Consider the following 20,475-nt stretch of genomic DNA (forward strand, 5'->3'; position numbering starts at 1 on the left):
CCAACTCTTCCCATCTAAGGTCAGCTGAACAGCACACTATGGTAGATAATATTCAGACCTGATAAAGTATGATACATTTATGTTGTGTAGATGTTTTTTCATACCTGATATAATACATCTTTATGGTGTTGGTAATATTCATACCTGATAAAAATATAAAACATTTATCTAGTGTAGATTAGATTCATACCTTACACAATCCATTTATTTTGTGTAGATATATGTTCCAGGGGCGTAGCCACATGTCCCCCAACCATATTTATGATTGCTTACAATAAAAAATGGAGTTGTGATATATCAAAACATTTGACTTGCCCCCTCATTTTAAAATGGGACCTGCAGAAAAATAAAATTCTGTCCACACCCCCAATTCATACCTGTTATAATCCATCTAGCTGTATACGAAATTCATACCTGATGTAGCAAATCTACTTCCGATCGTATTCATACCTGATTGATCAAATACACTTCTGTCTAAATGTGCCTGAGATAACATGGGGAGAAAATAGATGTATATATAAAGGCTAGATGTCTTACTTCCCTTTATATATATCTATGGATATTGTGGGCAGAGAGGCTGCACAGAGCGTGAGCAGAAATATGCGAGGACAACAGGAAGTGGGGCTTTATTGATGGGCCAAACAGCAAGGCTACATGTTAGTGCTGTTTTGACATTAAAACACATCAATCACAAAAAAGATGAACAAGCCTTGTCTCAGACCAACCAACACGATGTGGAATGCACCTTAAAGGATGACACAGTGTTTCACAGTGTTAGATATGACCAGTTTACCTGACGTTGCATTCCCTAACACAGAAGGGCCGGCAGGCCTGAGTAAGACCACCAGAGTCAATAATCAAAGTAACCATAATACATAATAGTACTATAAAAGCATGTTTGGATAGATTTTTCTGCAGCGGCCAATACACAGTAAAGTGGGAATGTAATTTACAGCTGTTCTCAAGGGTGCTACATGTTGCTGGATCTCAGCATAGAGGGGAATTATACAATATAATCGTTTTTGTCTGAATACAAACAGGGAATATACTTTACAATGATCCGAGTAAAAAATTAAAAAAAGAGGGAGAAAAACAAACATTGATGGATTATCATCAATTATTATCGAAAGAAAAATGCAGAGTAGGATGAATGTGAGTAGTGTCTCCAGCCTCAGGATGACACTCCAGACTTGCAGCTGCGGAGCCTGGAGGAACAAGAGGGAGGCAGGGGCCTCCAGACGCCATAGCAGGAGCGAGAGGAGACATGGCCCATACCATAATACCAAATGCTTAATGATAGGAGAAATGCTGGGGATAGAAGGTAACCTTACATGTCTGTTTGCGAGTCATTCATCAGGCCTCAGACTGAGCCCAGTGTCTAACCATCAGCTAGCTCAGCCAGGCCCCAACATTTGTTAGCTCTGCTAGGCACCAACACCAGCTAGACCCCAATACCAGCTAGCTCAGTTAGACCGCAACACCAGCTAGACCCCAACACAAGCTAGCTCAGTTAGACCGCAACACCAGCTAGACCCCAACACAAGCTAGCTCAGTTAGACCGCAACACCAGCTAGACCCCAACACAAGCTAGCTCAGTTAGACCCCAACACCAGCTAGCTCAGTTAGACTGCAACACAATCTAGCTAAGCTATACCTAAACACCAGCTAGCTCCAACATCAGCTAGCTCAACAGGACCTTAACACCAGCTAGACCCAACATCAGTTAACTCAACTAGGCCCCAACATCAGTTAGACAAACTGGGGCTAGACGCACACCTGGGACTACCTGGAACTGGGGGCACACATCTGGGACTATCTGGGACTGAGGGCACACCTGGAACTGGGGGCACACCTGGGACTACGTGGGGTACCTGGGACTGGGGGCACACCTGGGACTACCTGGAACTGGGGGCACACCTGGGACTACCTGGAACTGGGGGCACACCTGGGACTACCTGGCGCACACCTGGGACTGGGGGCACACCTGGGACTACCTGGAACTGGGGGCACACCTGGGACTACCTGGGGCACACCTGGGACTACCTGGGGCACACCTGGGACTGGGGGCACACCTGGGACTACCTGGAACTGGGGGCACACCTGGGACTACCTGGGGCACACCTGGGACTGGGGGCACACCTGGGACTACCTGGAACTGGGGGCACACCTGGGACTACCTGGGGCACACCTGGGGCTTAAAGAGTGACTGTGAAACAGAAAGATAGAGACAGGGAAAGACAAAAGTAGAAACAAGTGGAGTGGGAGCTGGTAGCATCTGTGTCAGGACATGTTGGGACCGCGGGCTGCTTCTGGTCAGTTCCACCACTACACACCTTTCCTCTGGACCTCAGCATCTGCAGACAGAATAGCACAGGCCCTTGTTAGACCCTAACTCATCTGGGCAGACAGACACACAGACTCAAAAAGTCATAAATGTAAGGCAATAATATCAAAAATGAAAACAAACTTACTTCATTCAAACCTACAAGAGAAAGAACAAACAATCAGCTCAAAGCACGGTAAAATAGTTATACATCAAATCCAAATAACAGTACACACCTTTACAGTATACTTTCCTTTCTGCCATATAACTTTATTCATATTATAAGATAAATCAGAATCCCCCCTCCTTCTCTCCCCCTAAAGCCGTACTTTTCCAGGAATGTAGTTGCGGTCGATGCTCTCGTCCTGCAGGAACATGTGAAGACAGCGCTCATTCTGGGCCAGAGGGTGACCTGCAATTCTGAAACACACACAGACATGGCTAGCACCTCTGCTTCTGGGCTGAGTTACACGGCTGGGTTGTAGGGCAGGGTAATGCTGGGTTACAGGGCTGACTGCTCTAGCCTGCGTCCATAGGCACCTGTTGATGAACTGCTCCAGGCCGAGCCGTCGCTCCTCGATGAAGGACTCCTCGAAGATGCCCTCATCCCCCCGGAAAGGCAACTGCCTCTTCAGGGCCTTGCCAGGCAGTGGGGGCACTACAATCTGAACACACAACATGCTTAATACAAAACTACTGTCTGAACACACAACTATTTGAACACACACAACTGCATAGCTCATTCAGTTCAGAATCAAGTTTACTTCGAAGTAGGTTTACATATACAAGAAATTTGCTGTGGTCTGATGGTACATTACAATAAACATAGTGAAAACAATAAACAATGAGCGATAACAGTAAAATAGTCTTCAGGACGTTGCCTATGCTAGCCTCTTACCTTGCTGTCTCGTTCCAACTCATTCTTCAACCACTCGAAGTCACTGTACCTCCTCCGGACGCACGAGTCCTTCAGTTTGAAGATGGGAAGGTTTGTCTGAAGGCAATTAAGAAACAAGAAAACATCGATGTACAGAAACTATGAATGTAAACGTTCCTGTTCATACAAGCATCACGGTGGCATTGGCAAATAATAGCCAGGCAACTAGCAGTTACGTCACGAATAGTCGGTAGCTAGAGCTAGTGTACATTTTTGGGGCACCTAGATCTCCATTCCCCACGAGATACTCCTGGTTAAATTCAGACGAGGCAGCTCAACTAGCAAGCCTGCACTGCTTTCATCATCAACACATCTAACAACACAGTTGTCAAAATGGGCCTTATTTAAAATTTGATCTTGGAACATTTGAATGGCTAACTAGCTAGCGCTTCTCTTTGTCGAGTATTTGAGTATACTAGCACTAACTAGCTGCAGTGCTTGCAGAGCTAGTTAGAAATCACTGATTGTTTTCAACGAGCTACAAGTTACTCATTGGCCTTACTAACTAGGCTTGTTTTAGTTGACTGGATGTGACGGCCAATGACGCGTTAGTCGGCTATGCAGCTAGTACAGTACTGTAGCTAAGTGCTAAGTAGTTGGCCACCTACCCGCATACGAACTTCGTAAGTTGTGAAACGGTTCCGCCCAACTCCAATAGTTTGTGGGTCATAAACGTCAATTTCCAGAAAATTGCTTGGGGGACCGTAAGCATCTGTTAGATCCTGGGGCTTGGAGTTCAACCGACGAGTATCCGCCACCGTTGGTTCTGACATGTTCGGTGTCGGACAGCCAGCAGCGAGTTAGCGACTGACTAACGTTTGACAGCTAGACTAATTAATACTTAGATAGAATAATAGCTATTATCTTCCCAGACATCAATTTAGCGTGATGGCTGGACGAATGAAGTTAGCAGTAGCATCTATACCAGGCGGGCACCGTCACCCTGCCCCTCTTGCGTTGGCACTAATAATACCCACTGTCACTAGCTAGTTAGCTAGCACAGACCAGCAGCTAGCTTCACGGCGCCGTACGGGTTGCCATGTATTTTAAACTTTAGGCACTATCCCCCCATCGAGGGGGTTGAAACCACATTTATGGTGATGGCTTTGTTGATGTCATGGGTTAATTTGTTGTTGAATAATAGGTGCACCTATAATCCTTGACTTGGATGATACAGAGATTCCAAAGAATCCAAATATCCATTTCTGTGAATTTCTGTGAAAAGACTGCCAGACACTTACACACAACACCATACACATAGACATGTGAAATTCGAATTGCTAGATTTTCGGTGGAGTTTAGGAATTTGCATATGTAGTTGCTGCTTGAGTCAGAGAACCTTAATAGAACCAGAGAACGGGCAAGGTAGAGAGGAAGCGATGACTCGACACCTGTTACTCAATATTACAGCTAGACCTACTCCAGCCTTCTAACACGGAAATCCCCAAATAACCACTTCCGTTTACTGGAAATCTGCTTAGATTGGGTAATTTCTATCACAGGAAACCAACCTAGAGTGTTTACTAGCTCAGAGGTGACGAGAAAAAGATCAAATGGATGAAAGCATATTCAAAATTATTGTAAATGTAGCCAAATTAATCCTTCAACAGACACGTTATTTAAAACCTGATCATGTTCATAGTTGAGCGTTTGCACCAAGAGCAGTAACAGACCCCTTAATTCCACCTTTCTGAAGTGCAATTAGACCTACATGACCTGTTTTCTGATAAAGCTGATAAACACTAGTCCGAGGGAGTCGGACTAGTAATCCGAAGGTTGCCAGTTCGATTCCCGGTCATGCCAACTGACGTTGTGTCCTTGGGCAAGGCACTTCACCCTACTTGCCTTGGGGGAATGTCCCTGTACTTACTGTAAGTCGCTCTGGATAAGAGCGTCTGCTAAATGACTAAATGTAAATGTAAATGTAAACACATCTGAAGCGCTTGACTGAATTCATGCCATCTACTCCACTCCATGGACTGCAGATAATGGACAGTCTTGACTCTCTTGTAGCAGACACAGGTGGTTTTGTGCTTTAGTAGCCTATTCCACACATATCTCTGTTAGGCTGAACTAATTAATTAACTTTGCCTGTTGCTGGTGTTTCCTGTTAAAAGGAAACATGAGGTGCAAGAACAGATACAATATTTGTCAGATTATAAAGGCTTGATTTCATTTATTCATTTTTTGGGTATACAGTGCATATGGATGGACAGTTGTAAATCACTAGTTGTGTTTTTTTCATACATGGCTTTGTTTATTAATCAGTCAATGCGTCTTTTTGTTGCACAAAGTCTATGAACACAATGGAACAGGAAACGTAGGAAAACTTAGAATACTAAATAAAGTCATACAAAAATATCACTAAGACTCGTGTTGATAAAATACAAAAAATATTCAATGTAAAAAATATCTGAAAACGTGAAGCCACTGGGCAGTTGAACATGAATAGGGTGAGAGATGGAGTCCTCAGGAGAGTGAAAAGAGGAGAGGGGGGGAGAGGCTAAGTGAGGGATGAGAGGAAAGGGGAGGAGAGGTAGGATAAGACAACAGGCTCATTAAGATGTTCAGCGTGAGGTCACATTTTGAGGCAGGCCACAGTGGCAGGTGTGATGGCCGTGTAATGTACTGCTCCATGAGTCATATTAGTTATATATGTTTGATGTTACTCTGAAATGTATTGTCATGTATGCATTGTGAAGTCTTAGATAATACCCAATTGCTCTGAAAGTACCAAGTCAATGAAGGGAATAGTTAAGACAAGTTCAAGACAAAATCAACATATTTATTACAGATATGCGAGGTGCAGGTGTCTGTTACACTCAAGTTGAGTATCACAGAAGACTGGACAATGAATACAGGAAATCAAGGGAGTATATGGTATCACAATATGGGAGGCTTCAAGATGATTAGCATAGCCTTCACAGGCACAGAAAAAATAATACTGTGTGCTAGATAGCTTTTGTTTAGGTCTTTAGATAGGGCTCCTAGAAATGGCCTTGTTGCTCCTTATATTTTCCTCATTCAAAGTTGCATGGCATTTTACACTTTGGAAATATTGTGACCTCTGACTTACATTAGTGACACAGGCCTTTCCTAGTCGCACCTTATAAAGAACCAACTTATGGCTATGCAGGCTTAAGAAAACAGCATAATGACAGTTTATCAATGATACAAGATACATAATTAACTAGAGAGGATACAATTTCTGGGGAAATTGTAGGGTGTGCTTGCTTGCGTCGGTTGCACAGGGGTCTGTATATTTTATATAAAAATGCATCGGGCCTACTTATTATTTATAAAGATTACATAGATTTAAAAGCATCTTTTTTTTGCTGCTCATTTACAACTCAAAATACGAGTGAAGTGTAGAATGAAATATGATGTCTTCTCATTTCCCCTGCAAGAGGCAGCTGACAGGCTGAATCAAAACGAATACATTTGGCAGACCGGTGTACAAATGGACCTAATCTCTATGACTTAAACGTCCTTTTAAGTTGTCCCTTCTCGTGATATTTTCAGGCATTTAGCCTACTCATATTGCATTCATTCATTAATAAAGAACCCCCTTTGAAGATTATTCTACGACTTTACCGGCAGAAGATAGAATCGCGATTCAAACAGTACCATCTGCTAACTGAAAATATGCCCCCAAAAACGTAAATAAGCTTGACATTTATTTAGTGGAAAATAGCTCATTCATAAAAAGCTCACTGGTAGCGATCATTGTCAGTAACAACTCAAAATGCGATATAGCCCTGTGTGGAGAAGCTGCCCCGGTAAATTCTACTACTACAGTACAGTACTAGACTACTGCTGTGTTCGTCTTGATAGCGATTGCGTTGGTTGAATTCGATTAAACGTTCCGTTGTACGGTTTAGGCTGAAATTAATTATTTTCATGAACAGATTGACAAAGTTTAGGCTGTGGCAATGAAGTTCAGGTTAGTAGTCAGATAGTTTCCCTACGGAAAGACTTTTGAGTAAGGGGAGTGCCGAACATGTTCTGTTGCCGTTTGACTTAAACAGCTGAGGAGTTGTTGTTAGCTACTCACACTAGTGTCTCGGGTACAGTAGGCTACAGCGTTGCAGTGAGCTACACTGGTTTGAAACCACAGGTAATGGTAATTTCACCAACAAATCGTTTACTAATGTCAGAATAAATCCTACAACGAAAATGTATATGTGAGGAATGTTTATTTTAACGATTGAAAACAGATACATCATAGACCACTGTAGTATGTGTTGCCCGGGCAACACAGGCTAATGTCATGATGCTAATATGTCAGTGAAATAGTAGACTACTGTTTCCGAAAGTAGATGTACTTCCTTAATAATATCAGCTTATATTGTACATTACACATCACAATTGTGTGTCATATCACAAAGTAAAATGAGTAAATATTTATCACCCTGGCCTCTTTGTTTGTGGCGTTTCTGCAGCTGCCTTGCAGTAAAGCTATAGTTAGCCTAGCTATCCCCCAAGTTAACAGATGTGAAACGAATGTTGTGCCAAAGGTAGTCACGCGTGTTTTCGTGACATTATTGCAGACCGGTGTAAAAATTGACCTAATCTCTATGATTTAAACGTCATTTTAAGTTTTTCTCTTCTCATGATATTTTCAGGCATTTAGCCTACTCATATTGCATTCATTCATGAATAAACAACCCCTTTGAAGATTATTCTACGACGTTACCCGGCAGTAGTAGATGGAATCGCAATTCAAACGGTACCATCTGCTAACTGAAAATATGCCCCCCAAAACGTAAATAAGCTTGACATTTATTTAGTGGAAAATTGCTCATTCATAAAAAGCTCACTGGTAGCGATCATTGTCAGTAACAACGCAAAATGCGATATAGCCCTGTGTTGAGAAGCTGCCCCGGTAAATTGTACTACCACGGTACAGTACTAGACTACTGCTGTGTTCGTCTTGGTAGCGATTGCCTTGGTTGAATTGGATTTAACGTTCCGTTGTACGGTTTAGGCTGAAATTAATTATTGTCATGAACAGATTGACAACGTTTAGGCTGTGGCAATGAAGTTCAGGTTAGTAGTTAGATAGACTTTTGATTTAAGTAAGGGGAGTGCCGAACATTTTCTGTCGCCGTTTGACTTCCTAAACAGCTGTGTACTGTAGCTAGATGTTTTTGTAGTGTGTCTCGCGTAAGCTACAGCGTTGCAGTGAGCTACACTGGTTTGAAACCACAGGTAATGGTAATTTCACCAACAAATCGTTTTCTAATGTCAGAATAAATCCTACAACGAAAATGTATATGTGAGGAATGTTTATTTTAACGATTGAAAACAGATAACGCTACATCATAGACCACTGTAGTATGTGTTGCCCGGGAAACACAGGCTAATGTCATGATGCTAATACTTCAGTGAAATAGTAGACTACTGTTTCCGAAAGTAGATGTACTTCCTTAATAATATCAGCTTATATTGTACATTACACATCACAATTGTGTGTCATATCACAAAGTAAAATGAGTAAATAGTTATCACCCTGGCCTCTTTTCTTGTGGCGTTTCTGCAGCTGCCTTGCAGTAAAGCTATAGTTAGCCTAGCTATCCCCCAAGTTAACAGATGTGAAACGAATGTTCTGGCAAAGGTAGTCACGCGTGTTTTCGTGACGTTAGTGACGCAGTGACGTTAGTAACGTCAGTGACTGTGGCTAGCAAATTAGCCACCGTTAGCTTCACTTTTCGCCACAAAAACTTAACTTACGCTTAAACCATGCAACGGAACGTAAATTCCAATAGAAGCAACTCAATCGCTACCAAGACGAAACTTTTGACACCTACGTTGTCTATGTAGGCCAAGTATTTACTGAGTTTTAGGGGGGCAAAAAGAAATAAAAATAATAATAATAATATATATGTGAGAGAACAAAGGTTGTGCTCTCGCCGAAGGCTTGAGCACACCCAATTAATTATCTCCTGGACATAACCAAGGGTTATGCTCATGAACGTAATATAGCAAGGTATAGATCAAACATTGTTTATTATATTCAGAACATTTCAAACAGTATAAAAGTAATAAAGTAATCATTATCTTTAATTAGCTTGTGTTGGACAAGCTCTTCTCCTGTCTGGTCCCCCAATGGTGGAATCAACTCCCCACCTCCATCAGGGACACTGAGTGTCTCCCCACCTACAAGGAAAGGCTCAAGACGCACTTGTCCGGGAGTACAACGGCACTTAAGAATGCTTGGCTGGACCTGATGTTAGTTTCCTCCAGGATCACAATGACTCTTATTGAGAGACTTGTTGCTCTTGTTGGTTAGTTGTAACGGTTTTAAATTCTTGTACTCGCTGTGAAATATTTGACTGTTGATAATTTTTCTACAGGTACACTCTTGCACTTTGTGAGTTTCATGTTGTTTAATTGTAACTTGTTTAACTGCATGCTCTTATGGTTCTTAACTTTGGCACTTATTTGGTTTTTCACAATGTATGCTTCATGTTTTGGCTGCTCGCAATGTTTGGGGCTATCTCGTTGTTATGATCAGTGACCTATGCTCTTTTGTAAAGCTCTCTCTTGGAAGTCGCTTTGGATAAAAGCATCTGCTAAATACTTCATTTGCTGCACATTCCTTTGAGTGGTTACAACTTCTGTATTTGCTGACAATACGTGGCTGGCCATTGTTACTGATGTGATTATCTGATAAACTGAAGGAGAAGATCACTGTTACGACTGATGTGTTTAACTTGCTGTGGCTGAAATCCTCCAACACAGGTCAGGAGTTTTGTCATACAAAGCGAATTACAACTACAATTGTAAATGTTGTTCTGCTCCAAATTGTCCTCATCTTTTTGTTACATTTTCAGTAAACTCCTAGAAATATGTTTTGGTCTCTGATCTTCATCAATGAAATCGTAAAAACTTAATAACACTTGGCAATAACTGTGGCAAAGTCAATAAATTGTAATTGGTGGTGTTTAAGTGAAGGAGACCAGATTAGGAGGCAATCTGGAACAAACAAATGAAATGCACCCCAGGTGTTCCTAAAGACCTGCCTGTTCCTCTCCAGACGTGATGGGAAGACTGGAGGTGCTGGTGGACGACGAACCAGAGTTGGACAGGCAGTCGGACTGGTCAGTGGAGATGGAGACAGAGCAGTCGGATTGGTCGATGGTTACTGTGGCAGAGCTCTCTGATTGGCTGGCTGACTGAGTGGTGTACTCGCGGACAGAGCAGGCGCGCTCACTGAAGTTGGGTTTGAACCCCTCTTTCAGCTCCTTAGAGATGTGGAGCCATTCCTGAGAAAAGGTAGAAGGATATACTGCAATATTAAGTGTGTATGATCTTCCTGTTGGATATATGTGTGGATGTGACAATGTCTGTGTGAGAATGTGTGTGTTTGTGGATGTGTGTTGGAAAAACTGTGCATGAGGATCTGTGGGAGGATGTGTGTTTGTGTACAACAATGTATGTGAAGATGTGTGTGTTGGAAGAACTGTGTGTGAGGATAAGTGTGTGTTTGCGAGGATATGCGATGTGAGTTTGTCTGGGAGAATGTGTGTATGGCTGTATATGGGTGAAGATGTGTGTGTGTGTGAGTGTGAGGATGTATGTAGTGATATGTGTGTGTAAGCATGTGTGTGAGGATGTGTGTGTGTGTGTGTGTGGATTTTACCTCCACATTGCCGTTGTGGGTGTCCAGCAGCTCCGCCAGGATGGGGTTCTTGGCCGGGTTTGGAACCATGGGAACGAGGATAACTTTAAGCCTGGGGGACAAAGGCATAGGTGTTAGACATGTCACAATTAGACAGACAGTTAGATAACACAGCTACAGGTCCGACATACCAGTATCCGTAAATCACACAAATGATTAAAGAAATTCCAAAGAATCCAAAAAAACATTTCTGTGAATTGTAAAATAATGATTTTGAAGAAGTCAAAAGACAGTCACAGACACTTACACACAACACCATACACATGAGGGATAGGGGTAGTGTGTACCAGTGTATGTGTACTAGTACAGGGATAGTGTGAACTAGTGTAGGGGTAATGTGTACTTGTTAGGGGGAAATGTATACTAGTAAGGGGGTAGTGTGTACTAGTTAGGGGGTAGTGTGTACTAGTGTAGGGGTAGTGTGCTACCTCTCATTGTGGAGCAGAAGCATAACCAGCAGCAGGAGGGTGAGGGCGGCCACCACAGCCAGCAGGGGAGTCCACACCGTCACGGCAACGCCAGGCGGCCCCGTGACCTTACGGCTGTGTGCTGCCCAGGAGGAGGTAGAAACGGAACATGAGGGTGGAGCGTAGAACTGAACTAGGTGTGAACTGGCCTGAGCTGGCCTCAAATGGTGTGTCCTAACGGCACTCAGGTGAAAGCAGGTCGCAATTAGCAATCAAAGCAGTGTTACGATGAAACACAGTGGCTGGGAGCACACGAACATTGTGTATACCTATGATTGGACCCCAGGAGATTGCCTGGCTCCACTCACTCCAGAACTCGGACTGATGACAGTAGTCTGACACTCGCGTCCTCACTTGAAACACATAGCGGAGGCTTTGGGAGGGCAGGGGGACACTGAAGTCATGCTTCAAGTTGTTACAGATGAAACTCTGAGGATGAGGAGCGGGACAGAAAGGCAAGGGAAACACAAGTAGACAGACATGTTAATATATCCCCCTCCCTCCTTGAGCCCTTCTGCCTGCCTGTCTCCCTCCTACTCCCACCCCCACTCTCCCCTTACCACACTCTCCCCTTTCCCTCCACATCGCCCTCCCCTACTCCCTCATCTACCTCCTACCTTCCATTCACTGTTGTTGGTCTTGTGCCAAACTTCGCTTTCCAGGCAGTGGTAGTTCATGGAGTTGTTCCAGTACAGCCACAGCTCGTGTCCATCGATGTTCTTCACTGTCAGGTTGGTTGGAGGATTCATTTTCACTGGAAAATATAGATTGACAAATTAAACCCTAACCCTAAATGAATCATAAACCCTAATTGAACCATATCTCTAAATAAAGACTGGTTGAGTTTAACTGAAATGTCCACAAGAGATCTTGTGCTTTGATGAAATTAAATTACATGTCTTAAACAAACAAAAAACCACCCTCATTATCACAAATTTAAAAAGTGTGCAAAATAAAGACATACCACTGGCTTTGAGGTCATGTATCTTCACAGTTGAGCAGTTTTCGTGTGTGAGGTTGGTGGAAAAAGTATTGAATCTGTCTTTAAGGTCCTTATAGGCCTCACTGCAGCCAATAACCAGGCCCTGCTCCAGGACATAACTGGAGCATTCACTATATGGGGTAGTCTTATATCTAAGGGGCAAATAGCAGACCACAGTCACATACAAATTAAATGAGCAAGAGAACCGACATGGAAACGTTGATGGATTTAACACACGCACGCACAAAGACACACACACACAAACTGTAAGAGAAATTAAGGGATTGACATTGCCTATGCAATCTTCATAAATAATAAGTATGAATTTTTATTAAAAAATATAAAGAAATATCAGTTGTCAAAATTTCTGTTAAAAAACGGACCCATCTGCAACCGACGCAAGCACAACCCACAATTTCCCCAGAAATTGTACCCTCTTTAGTATCTATTGTTATCATAATATTGCTGTGTTCTTAGTGTTCTCTTAAAAAATTGCTCTCTGGCCTTCATGCCTCAGACAGATGTTGCAGCAGACCTCACTGCGTCTGTGATTTGGTCATTATTATTGTCTGGTGTGTTTCCTCTCAGCTGACTGACACATTCAATGTAAACCCCAGAACCTAATTGATGCTACACTGATGGTGGCGAAGAACCCTTTTCGTGAACACTGCCCACACACACACACACACACATACAGATGACAGAACTAACCGGCTGTAGAAGGTATAGTTGACCTGGCCTCTCCACCTGCATTCAACCGAGTCCAGGTTCACGATCGAACAGTTCACCTCTGTAACAGCAGCACAACTCCATGATGCAACACTGAGCCCAGTCATGAGAAGCAGGATAGACTGCCCCATCAGATAAGACGAACCACAGATACTGAGATGCAATTCGAGTCCTTTAGAACTTAACCCTTTCTACTTTCCCCTGGGAATCTATCTGAGGCTGGTTCACCCTGGCCAGAATATGATATTAGGAACATATTCCTTTAGCAGACACTTTTGTCCAAAGGGATGTACAGTGGGGGATTTGAACCTGTGACCTCTTGATCTGCATACAGTCACACTGGTTTGTTTAGAATGTTTATTTTGGAGTACTATGCAACCCTTAAAAGTTTTGCCTTAAAATGTTCTACCATTGACTTATACAAGTGCCCTACAGTTCAGGCTGCTGTGACCAAGGGAAACTCCAATGTTAGTTGAGTAAATAGAGAAACTTGCTGTCTCAAAATGGAGTTCAGGCAATTATTGGATGTATTGCTGCCTATCAAGTCACCTTTTTAAATGGCAAATAAAACTTGAAGCTTGAACTATTTTAGTGACTCAAGCTCCGATAATATTACTATTATCTATATAAAGTGAAAACTGAGATTCAGTGAATTTCTTAGGGTTAGTTATTTAAAATGATTGTGCTCAAACTCTTTTTAATCCTCCATATATATTGAACTCACAAACGATATTGTATAACCGTATTTTTCGGAAAACAAGCCGCATTTTCTATAACCCTCACCCCACCAGAATGGGATTTTAAGCCGCTTTGAAATATAAGCAGTACAACCACAAGAAAACTGTAAAATCGGGGTACAAGCCGCAGTTTTATTTCCGAAAAATACGGTAAATAAAACAGTATTCTAATTTTTCTTGTAAAAAATAATGAGTCAAGGAGGAAGTCAAACATGAAATCTGAAGCGGAGAGCACATTGTCCGGAAGTGCTCCTCTGTTCATAGAGAACAAAGGCCTTAAATATTGTATAACAGTTTAAATATTATATTGTTACGTTATTAAGTTCCACATGTAACATCATTTTTATAGTTGTGTCTTACCTGGACAGATGGTGGACTCATGTCCACTGAGCTGGATGAGGAGAAACAAGGCAACCAGCATCATGGTTAACAGACTACTGACTAGTCTTTACCAACTCACTGTTTATCCGCTGTGTGCCTGTTTTTGTGTGTGTGATGTGTATGTGTGTGTGATGTGTATTTGTGTATGAGTGTGTGAGAGCGCATGTGTGTGAGAGCGTGTGAGGGTGAAGTTTCGTTTCCTGAAGATATAAAACCACACAGGATCTGCGCAGCAGCTTCTTCAGTTAACTTAGACTGCAGATAACAATAACACAACCTATACTTTGGATAAACAAAGTAACATCCAACATTTACTTATAGCAAAGCCTATATCTATATCTGTCTATGAAGCCTATATTAGCCTTCATAGACATACAGAAATACAGCTACAAATTGACACACAGACAGACACACACATCACGCACACACACGTACACAGCCCCACAAATGCCCTTTTCTTTGATCTGTAGAGCTGGAAAGTTGCCTCAACTAATCAGATTTCTAGTGAACGGCGGATTATGCATATTTGTCTTCCTGTGTGTGTGTCCACCGTGTGTGTTAATGTGTTTAGCTTTGTGCCCGAGTTTAGCTGTGTTTTGTTTTGTGTGTTTTCCGTGTATGAGCGTGTTTAGACTGTGTATGTGTATTCATCGATAATGTTTACCTGTGTATTATGTGTTTCATACACAGCAGTTTTCTCAAATCCCCCAGTATCACAGCTCAATGTTGCCCACAAACCTTATTCCTTCTCGCCATGAAAGATTGAGGGTGTGCATTTGAAGATGTTTGGACAGGTCCTAGGCAGGGTGTACATATGTAAGTATCTGGAGATGTGGATGCGAGGCCCAAATGAGGTTTTCTGCCGAGTTGAGAGCTGTCTCGAGTCGCCGCCAGAGCTCCCCCCGCCTTCCCCAACATCTTCTGGATGGCAAAATGTTTAGAAAAGTTGGTGAAATCAGAAATTCTTTTCAAACTAATTAGAAATATTTTTCAGACTGATTCTACAATGTGTGTTTTAAAAACAATTATATGGGCCCTCTATGATTTGTCATTTTGTTAGATAGTACAGCCCATCTCTTTATCTGTCTGCTTCTGACTCAAAACCATCTGGGCTGCGTTTCCCGATAACGATGGATCGTAGCAACGATCGAGCAAAAAACGAAACCATCGATATTTGTTACGTGTGTTTTCCGAACATGCTCGTAAGGAGTAGGCTAATCTATGCGCTTTCAAGAGCTACGAATTTTCAAGAGACACTTAAGCTACGATGGCTTTGGGAACGTCCCGTAAAACTAAGATCCGTCGTACGATGGATTCTACGATCAACTTAGGCCTACGACGCTTTCAGGTAACGCAGGTCATACAGTATGGCCCACAGGTCAAACTCTGGTTTGAATGGCTAGTATCATTATGTAACTGTGATAACTTTCAAGTTGTAAACTGTGCAAGATGTATCTTGTAGTTTCATAGTTTAATAGTTAATTTCTTTATGGCATCATTGAAAAGGTGTAACGCCTGGACACTGGCTGCGAAGCACCGCGATTAGCTGCGAAGCGCCTGGAAGCGCAGCCTTTTTCCTTTTGGCGCCCATATTATCAAATTGGACCGGCCACACAGGCCGTGTGGCGCTGCGTTGCTCTGCGAAGCGACGCAATTGGCTCGCGCTCTGCAGAGATCGTTTTGGCAGCTGGTTTACTTTTTCCGCGAGCCGCTTGTGAATTCGGCTGCAGGGTGATAAAATACACCATATAATATGATATATTTGGATAAAAAAACATGTTATTAATATTTTATTTTGTTAGTTGTAAGCTATAGCCTATCACCCAATTTCACTACGCTGGTAACAAACGACCAACCATGTGGTTACCCCGATAAAAAACTATATACGATCAATTCTCAAAATGTAAACATTTTTTTAATAAAAAACCCTGATTGATGATTGCGTTGACTGTCAAGCCAACATGTTGTTTCTAAACAGTGTGTTTAAGAGCGAGATAGACGGCTGGCATAGCCTACACTCAAGCAGCAGAGACACCGAAACCCATAGGCGACATCACAAACCAACTGAGAAATTTGATGAAGATTATATTGGAGGACTGGACTCTACTCAGAGGACAGGTAACCTTATATCATCAGTAAACTGAATAGGAAACCCACACTATTTGCAACTGTACTTCTTTGTCTGCTATAGGCAGTACAATGAAAAGCAAAATCGACTGTTCGGAGTGAACAGTTTGGTCATGTTAAGTCCAGAAAGTCAGGGTGACTGTGTGGTTCTTGTTGTGCAGCCTGTCTTACTACCTAAGCCTGATGCCAAGAAAGAGGAGTCCCTGAGTAGGAGAGGTTCCACAGGGGGCAAGTCTTTGAGAAGGACCTACCCCTGGTGGATACATGGAATGCCTCGGATTTTATTTGTACCAGGCGCTCTGCTGGACGACTGCAAGTAACTTAGACATCTCTGTCTTGTGGACTTCTCTGATTCTGTATCAAAAACTATACTCTCACACACACACTCACCCTTAACAGTAATTAGAGGTGGTGTGGAAAGCACTTGTAATAAGTCGGCCCTGTCTGCAAGTTAAAAGCTCTAATGTCAACCTTGGAACAAACAATATCCTCTAGGTCTATCGGTATGATTGGCTTAGCAATTAGGAGACCGAAGTTCAATCCCCAACATATTGCATTTTTACCAAGGGATTTTCCTCTTTACAGACACTGGAGGAGGTTGTGCAACTAGTCACATTGGACTCGAGGTGAGAGCATACTGCGGACTGAAGAGGCCAATCACCAGAGCGTCTGGTTCATCCCACTGTTCCTGGATGAAACTGAATGTATTCCTGTGTATCTTTCTCAGGGTTCTTTAGCTGTATCTAGAATTGAACTGGAGGTCACAGGGGTGCAGGTCAGTCAAGTACCTAATGTTCACGAGCTGACAAACGCAACTTCAGGGTTTTCAGCTTTACACTGAGACTGTATGTTAATTAGTTATGTTTAGTTGGGTGTGCTCAAGCCTTCGGCGAGAGCACAACTTTTGTTCTCTCACATATATATTTATTATTTTTATTTATTTTCGCCCCCCTAAGGATCAGTCAATATTTGGACTACATACACAACGGCGGTGTCAAAAGGTTCGTCTTGGTAGCGATTGCGTTGGTTGTATTTTTATTTACGTTCGGTTGCATGGTTTAAGTAGAAATTGCGTTTTTGTGGTGAAAAGTGAAGCTAACGGTGGCTAATTTGCTAGCCACAGTCACTGACGTTACTAACGTCACCACGTCACTAACGTCACGAAAACACGCGTGACTACCTGTAGCAGAACATTCGTTTCACATCTGTTAACTTGGGGGATAGCTAGGCTAACTATAGCTTTACTGCAAGGCAGCTGCAGGAACGCCACAAGCAAAGAGGCCAGGGTGATAACTATTTTACTTTGTGATGTGAAACACAATTATGAAATGTAATGTACAATATTAGCTGATATTATTAAGGAAGTAGGCCCACATCTACTTTTGGAAACGGTAGTCTACTATTTCACTGAAGCATTAGCATCATGACATTAGCCTCTGTTGCCCGGGCAACACATACTACAGTGGTCTATGATGCATCTGTTTTCAATCTTTAAAATAAACATTCCTCACAAATACATTTCGTTGTAGGATTTATTATGACATTACATTACAAGTAAATGATTTGTGGGTGAAATTATCATTAGCAGATGGGACTGTCTGAATCGCGATTCCATCTTCTACTGCAGGGTAACGTCTTAGAATAATCTTCAAAGGGGGTTCTTTATTAATGAATGAATGCAATGAGTAGGCTACATGCCTGAAAATATCACGAGAAGGGAAAAACTTTAAATGACGTTTAAGTCATAGAGATTAGGTCCATTTTTACACCGGTCCGCCAAATTTATTCGTTTTGATTCAACGATGAGGCTGCCTCTTGCAGGGGAAATGAGAAGACATCTATTTCATTCTACACTTCACTCGTATTTTCAGTTGTAAATGAGCAGCAAAAAAAAATGCCTTTAATTCTATTTAATCTTTATAAATAATAAGTATGCATTTTCATATAAAATATACATAAATCAGCTGTAAACATGTCATTCAAAAACGGACCCCTGTGCAACCGTCGCAAGCAAGCACACCCTACAATTTCCCCAGAAATTGTACCCTCTCTAGTTTAGTTTGGTCCTCCCTAGCTACTTGGTGGTAGACAGATGACCCATGTCATGTACCACTGTATAAATACACAGAAGGAGTTCCTGTATTTTGAGGATGGCCAGGTGCACTACACTTACATTTAGTCATTTAGCAGACGCTCTTATCCAGAGCCACTCTTATCCAGAGCCACTTTCCTTGTTGAAAAATCACATTTGGTTGACAGTCATCACTATTTAATGGGATACTAAAAATCTAAAGATGTTCTGTATTTTCTAATCACAGGAGGTGGAAGTGAAAACGACCTTTGAGGGCTTTGCCGAGGCAGGAGGTGAGACTACGACAACAAGTTGGTCATGCTCCAACACCTTCCACCTTAACTGACCCTCCTTCTCGTTCTCCTCACACCTCTCCTCACCCCACTTTGAGAACACTCCTCAGGTAAATATCTGTACACTTCCATCTCCTTATACCTCTGACAATGATCTCACTTGCCACTGAGTGAAAAGTGCCTTGAGATAGAAACCAATGTTGCTTTTGTGTTGTAGGATTTTGAGGAGGATGTTGTGGAGGAACCAAAGGTCCAAGTCCCCCTGATGCAGTAAGTACTGTAGAAACACCGGTTGAAAATAGTACTGCTACTCTGTTGTGTACATAATTAAACTTCAAGTTTTTCTTCAGCACATTCCACTATATCAATTTATATTTTATTGATACAGGAGTTATTTTGCCTACAAGGGAACCAGTAACTTTGAGGGTAAACTGGCTGCTGTTTGCAATGCCTTTGAGGTAAAGAGAAACAGTATTTGTCATGAGTCATTCCATTTGACTTTGTGTGGATACAGTGTACCGATGGTTTTCCCATATTTTCCCAGGATCTGACCAATACCAACTAGTCCCTTAACTTCATCAGCCATGCTGGGTGGATGGTTCTGGGTGAACTGGCTCAGCTCAATAACCGGGTAGATTTATAAATCACAATACTGAGAGGGAAAGAGACAGGGTCATGAGTTTTACCGGATCTTGTAGTTAATAGGATCTTTGAGGTTTGAGTTTTATTATATTTCAGTTTTGAGGATGTGAGGGAGTTCCAGCAGGCCTTAGGGTAAACAGACAGGCTATAATGGAAGAAATTGACCAATCAGGAGTAGGTGTAGCCAGACAGCATTACATTACAATTACATTTAGTCATTTAGCAGACACTCTTATCCAGAGTGACTTACAGTAAATACAGGGACATTCCCCTGAGGCAAGTAGGGTGAAGTGCCTTTCCCAAGGACACATCATTTTGCACGACCCGGAATCGAAGCGGCAACCTTCTGATTATTAGCCCGATTCCATAACCGCTCAGCCATCTGACCCCTTAGCAGATCAAATAGTTATTCCATAGCAATTAATGAGGTTCTGATGTAAGATTTTGATCTTCTATCCTTGTCATATGGTGTTACATTGTTCTTTAAAATATGTACTTGTTTGATTTCAGATCACCCAGATCAATTTTCTTGATTTGTTTTTTGAAATGGTCCTGCTTGGCCTTCTAGAAGGCAAGACTGTCCATGGTGGCCCGGTAAGGGACACAAACCTAATAGTGTAAACTTATTGTCTGGTCTAACCCACTATACTGCAGTCCTATGTTGACTCTGTCTCATCTCTCATGTCTCTCTCTACTACTACCCCCCCAGCAGCCCAATGGATTCCTCCATCTTCTCTTTGGGGTCATTCTGTCCATCAGGCCACCAGGACAGAGCTGGAGCCAGAGAGCAGAAACATTTTGGCTGAGAATTAAGGTGCAGTCTCTTTTTTCCATTTCACACTATACCTGGATAGTGCTAACTGTTAGTTTGTGTCTTTGTAGAATTATAATACTAAATGTTGTTGATGTCTCAATGTGTTCTCAGAGCCAGATGCAGTCATGGATGGATGGCATTTTTAATTTTGATGACCATTTATATGTCTGTACTCAGAATTTGTCTGGAGAAGTCCTGGGGAACCTGGAGATGCAGGTGGAGTACCTTTTGTCCTCCTTGGACTAAAAGGCCTCAGACTCTACAACCTCCAGAGCTAACCAGAGCGAC

General features: G+C 42.2%; 2 protein-coding genes across 10 annotated transcripts; both read right to left on the minus strand.

Annotated features, from left to right (window-relative positions):
* Nucleotides 1–610: 610 nt before the first annotated feature.
* On the minus strand, nucleotides 611–4,242 carry snx12 (sorting nexin 12). 9 transcript variants are annotated; one of them, XR_010874825.1, is made up of 6 exons: nucleotides 3,869–4,242; nucleotides 3,222–3,317; nucleotides 2,761–2,988; nucleotides 2,189–2,354; nucleotides 2,055–2,139; nucleotides 611–2,022 (listed from the first exon to the last, which is right to left on the minus strand). XR_010874825.1 is itself a non-coding variant. In XM_067229169.1 (5 exons), exons 1-4 carry the CDS (start codon nucleotides 4,031–4,033, stop codon nucleotides 2,196–2,198), a joined length of 648 nt encoding a protein of 215 aa, XP_067085270.1. In that variant the 5' UTR covers nucleotides 4,034–4,242; the 3' UTR covers nucleotides 611–1,984; nucleotides 2,189–2,195. The 9 variants fall into 9 exon arrangements, 4 of the variants coding, with proteins under 4 accessions (XP_067085270.1, XP_067085269.1, XP_067085268.1 ...); XR_010874827.1 differs by having other exon boundaries at nucleotides 611–1,871; nucleotides 2,055–2,354; XR_010874823.1 differs by having other exon boundaries at nucleotides 2,055–2,354.
* Nucleotides 4,243–9,198: 4,956 nt separating this feature from the next.
* LOC136933556 (cytokine receptor common subunit gamma-like) lies at nucleotides 9,199–14,410 on the minus strand. Its single transcript, XM_067228995.1, has 8 exons — nucleotides 14,220–14,410; nucleotides 13,105–13,183; nucleotides 12,376–12,545; nucleotides 12,029–12,165; nucleotides 11,681–11,840; nucleotides 11,373–11,493; nucleotides 10,906–10,996; nucleotides 9,199–10,528 (listed from the first exon to the last, which is right to left on the minus strand). The coding sequence occupies exons 1-8, from the start codon at nucleotides 14,281–14,283 to the stop codon at nucleotides 10,274–10,276; spliced, it is 1,077 nt and encodes a 358-aa protein (XP_067085096.1). The 5' UTR covers nucleotides 14,284–14,410; the 3' UTR covers nucleotides 9,199–10,273.
* Between the last annotated feature and the right edge of the window lie 6,065 nt (nucleotides 14,411–20,475).

Source organism: Osmerus mordax, chromosome 25 (genome assembly GCF_038355195.1).
Source record: "Osmerus mordax isolate fOsmMor3 chromosome 25, fOsmMor3.pri, whole genome shotgun sequence".
NCBI lineage: Eukaryota > Metazoa > Chordata > Actinopteri > Osmeriformes > Osmeridae > Osmerus > Osmerus mordax.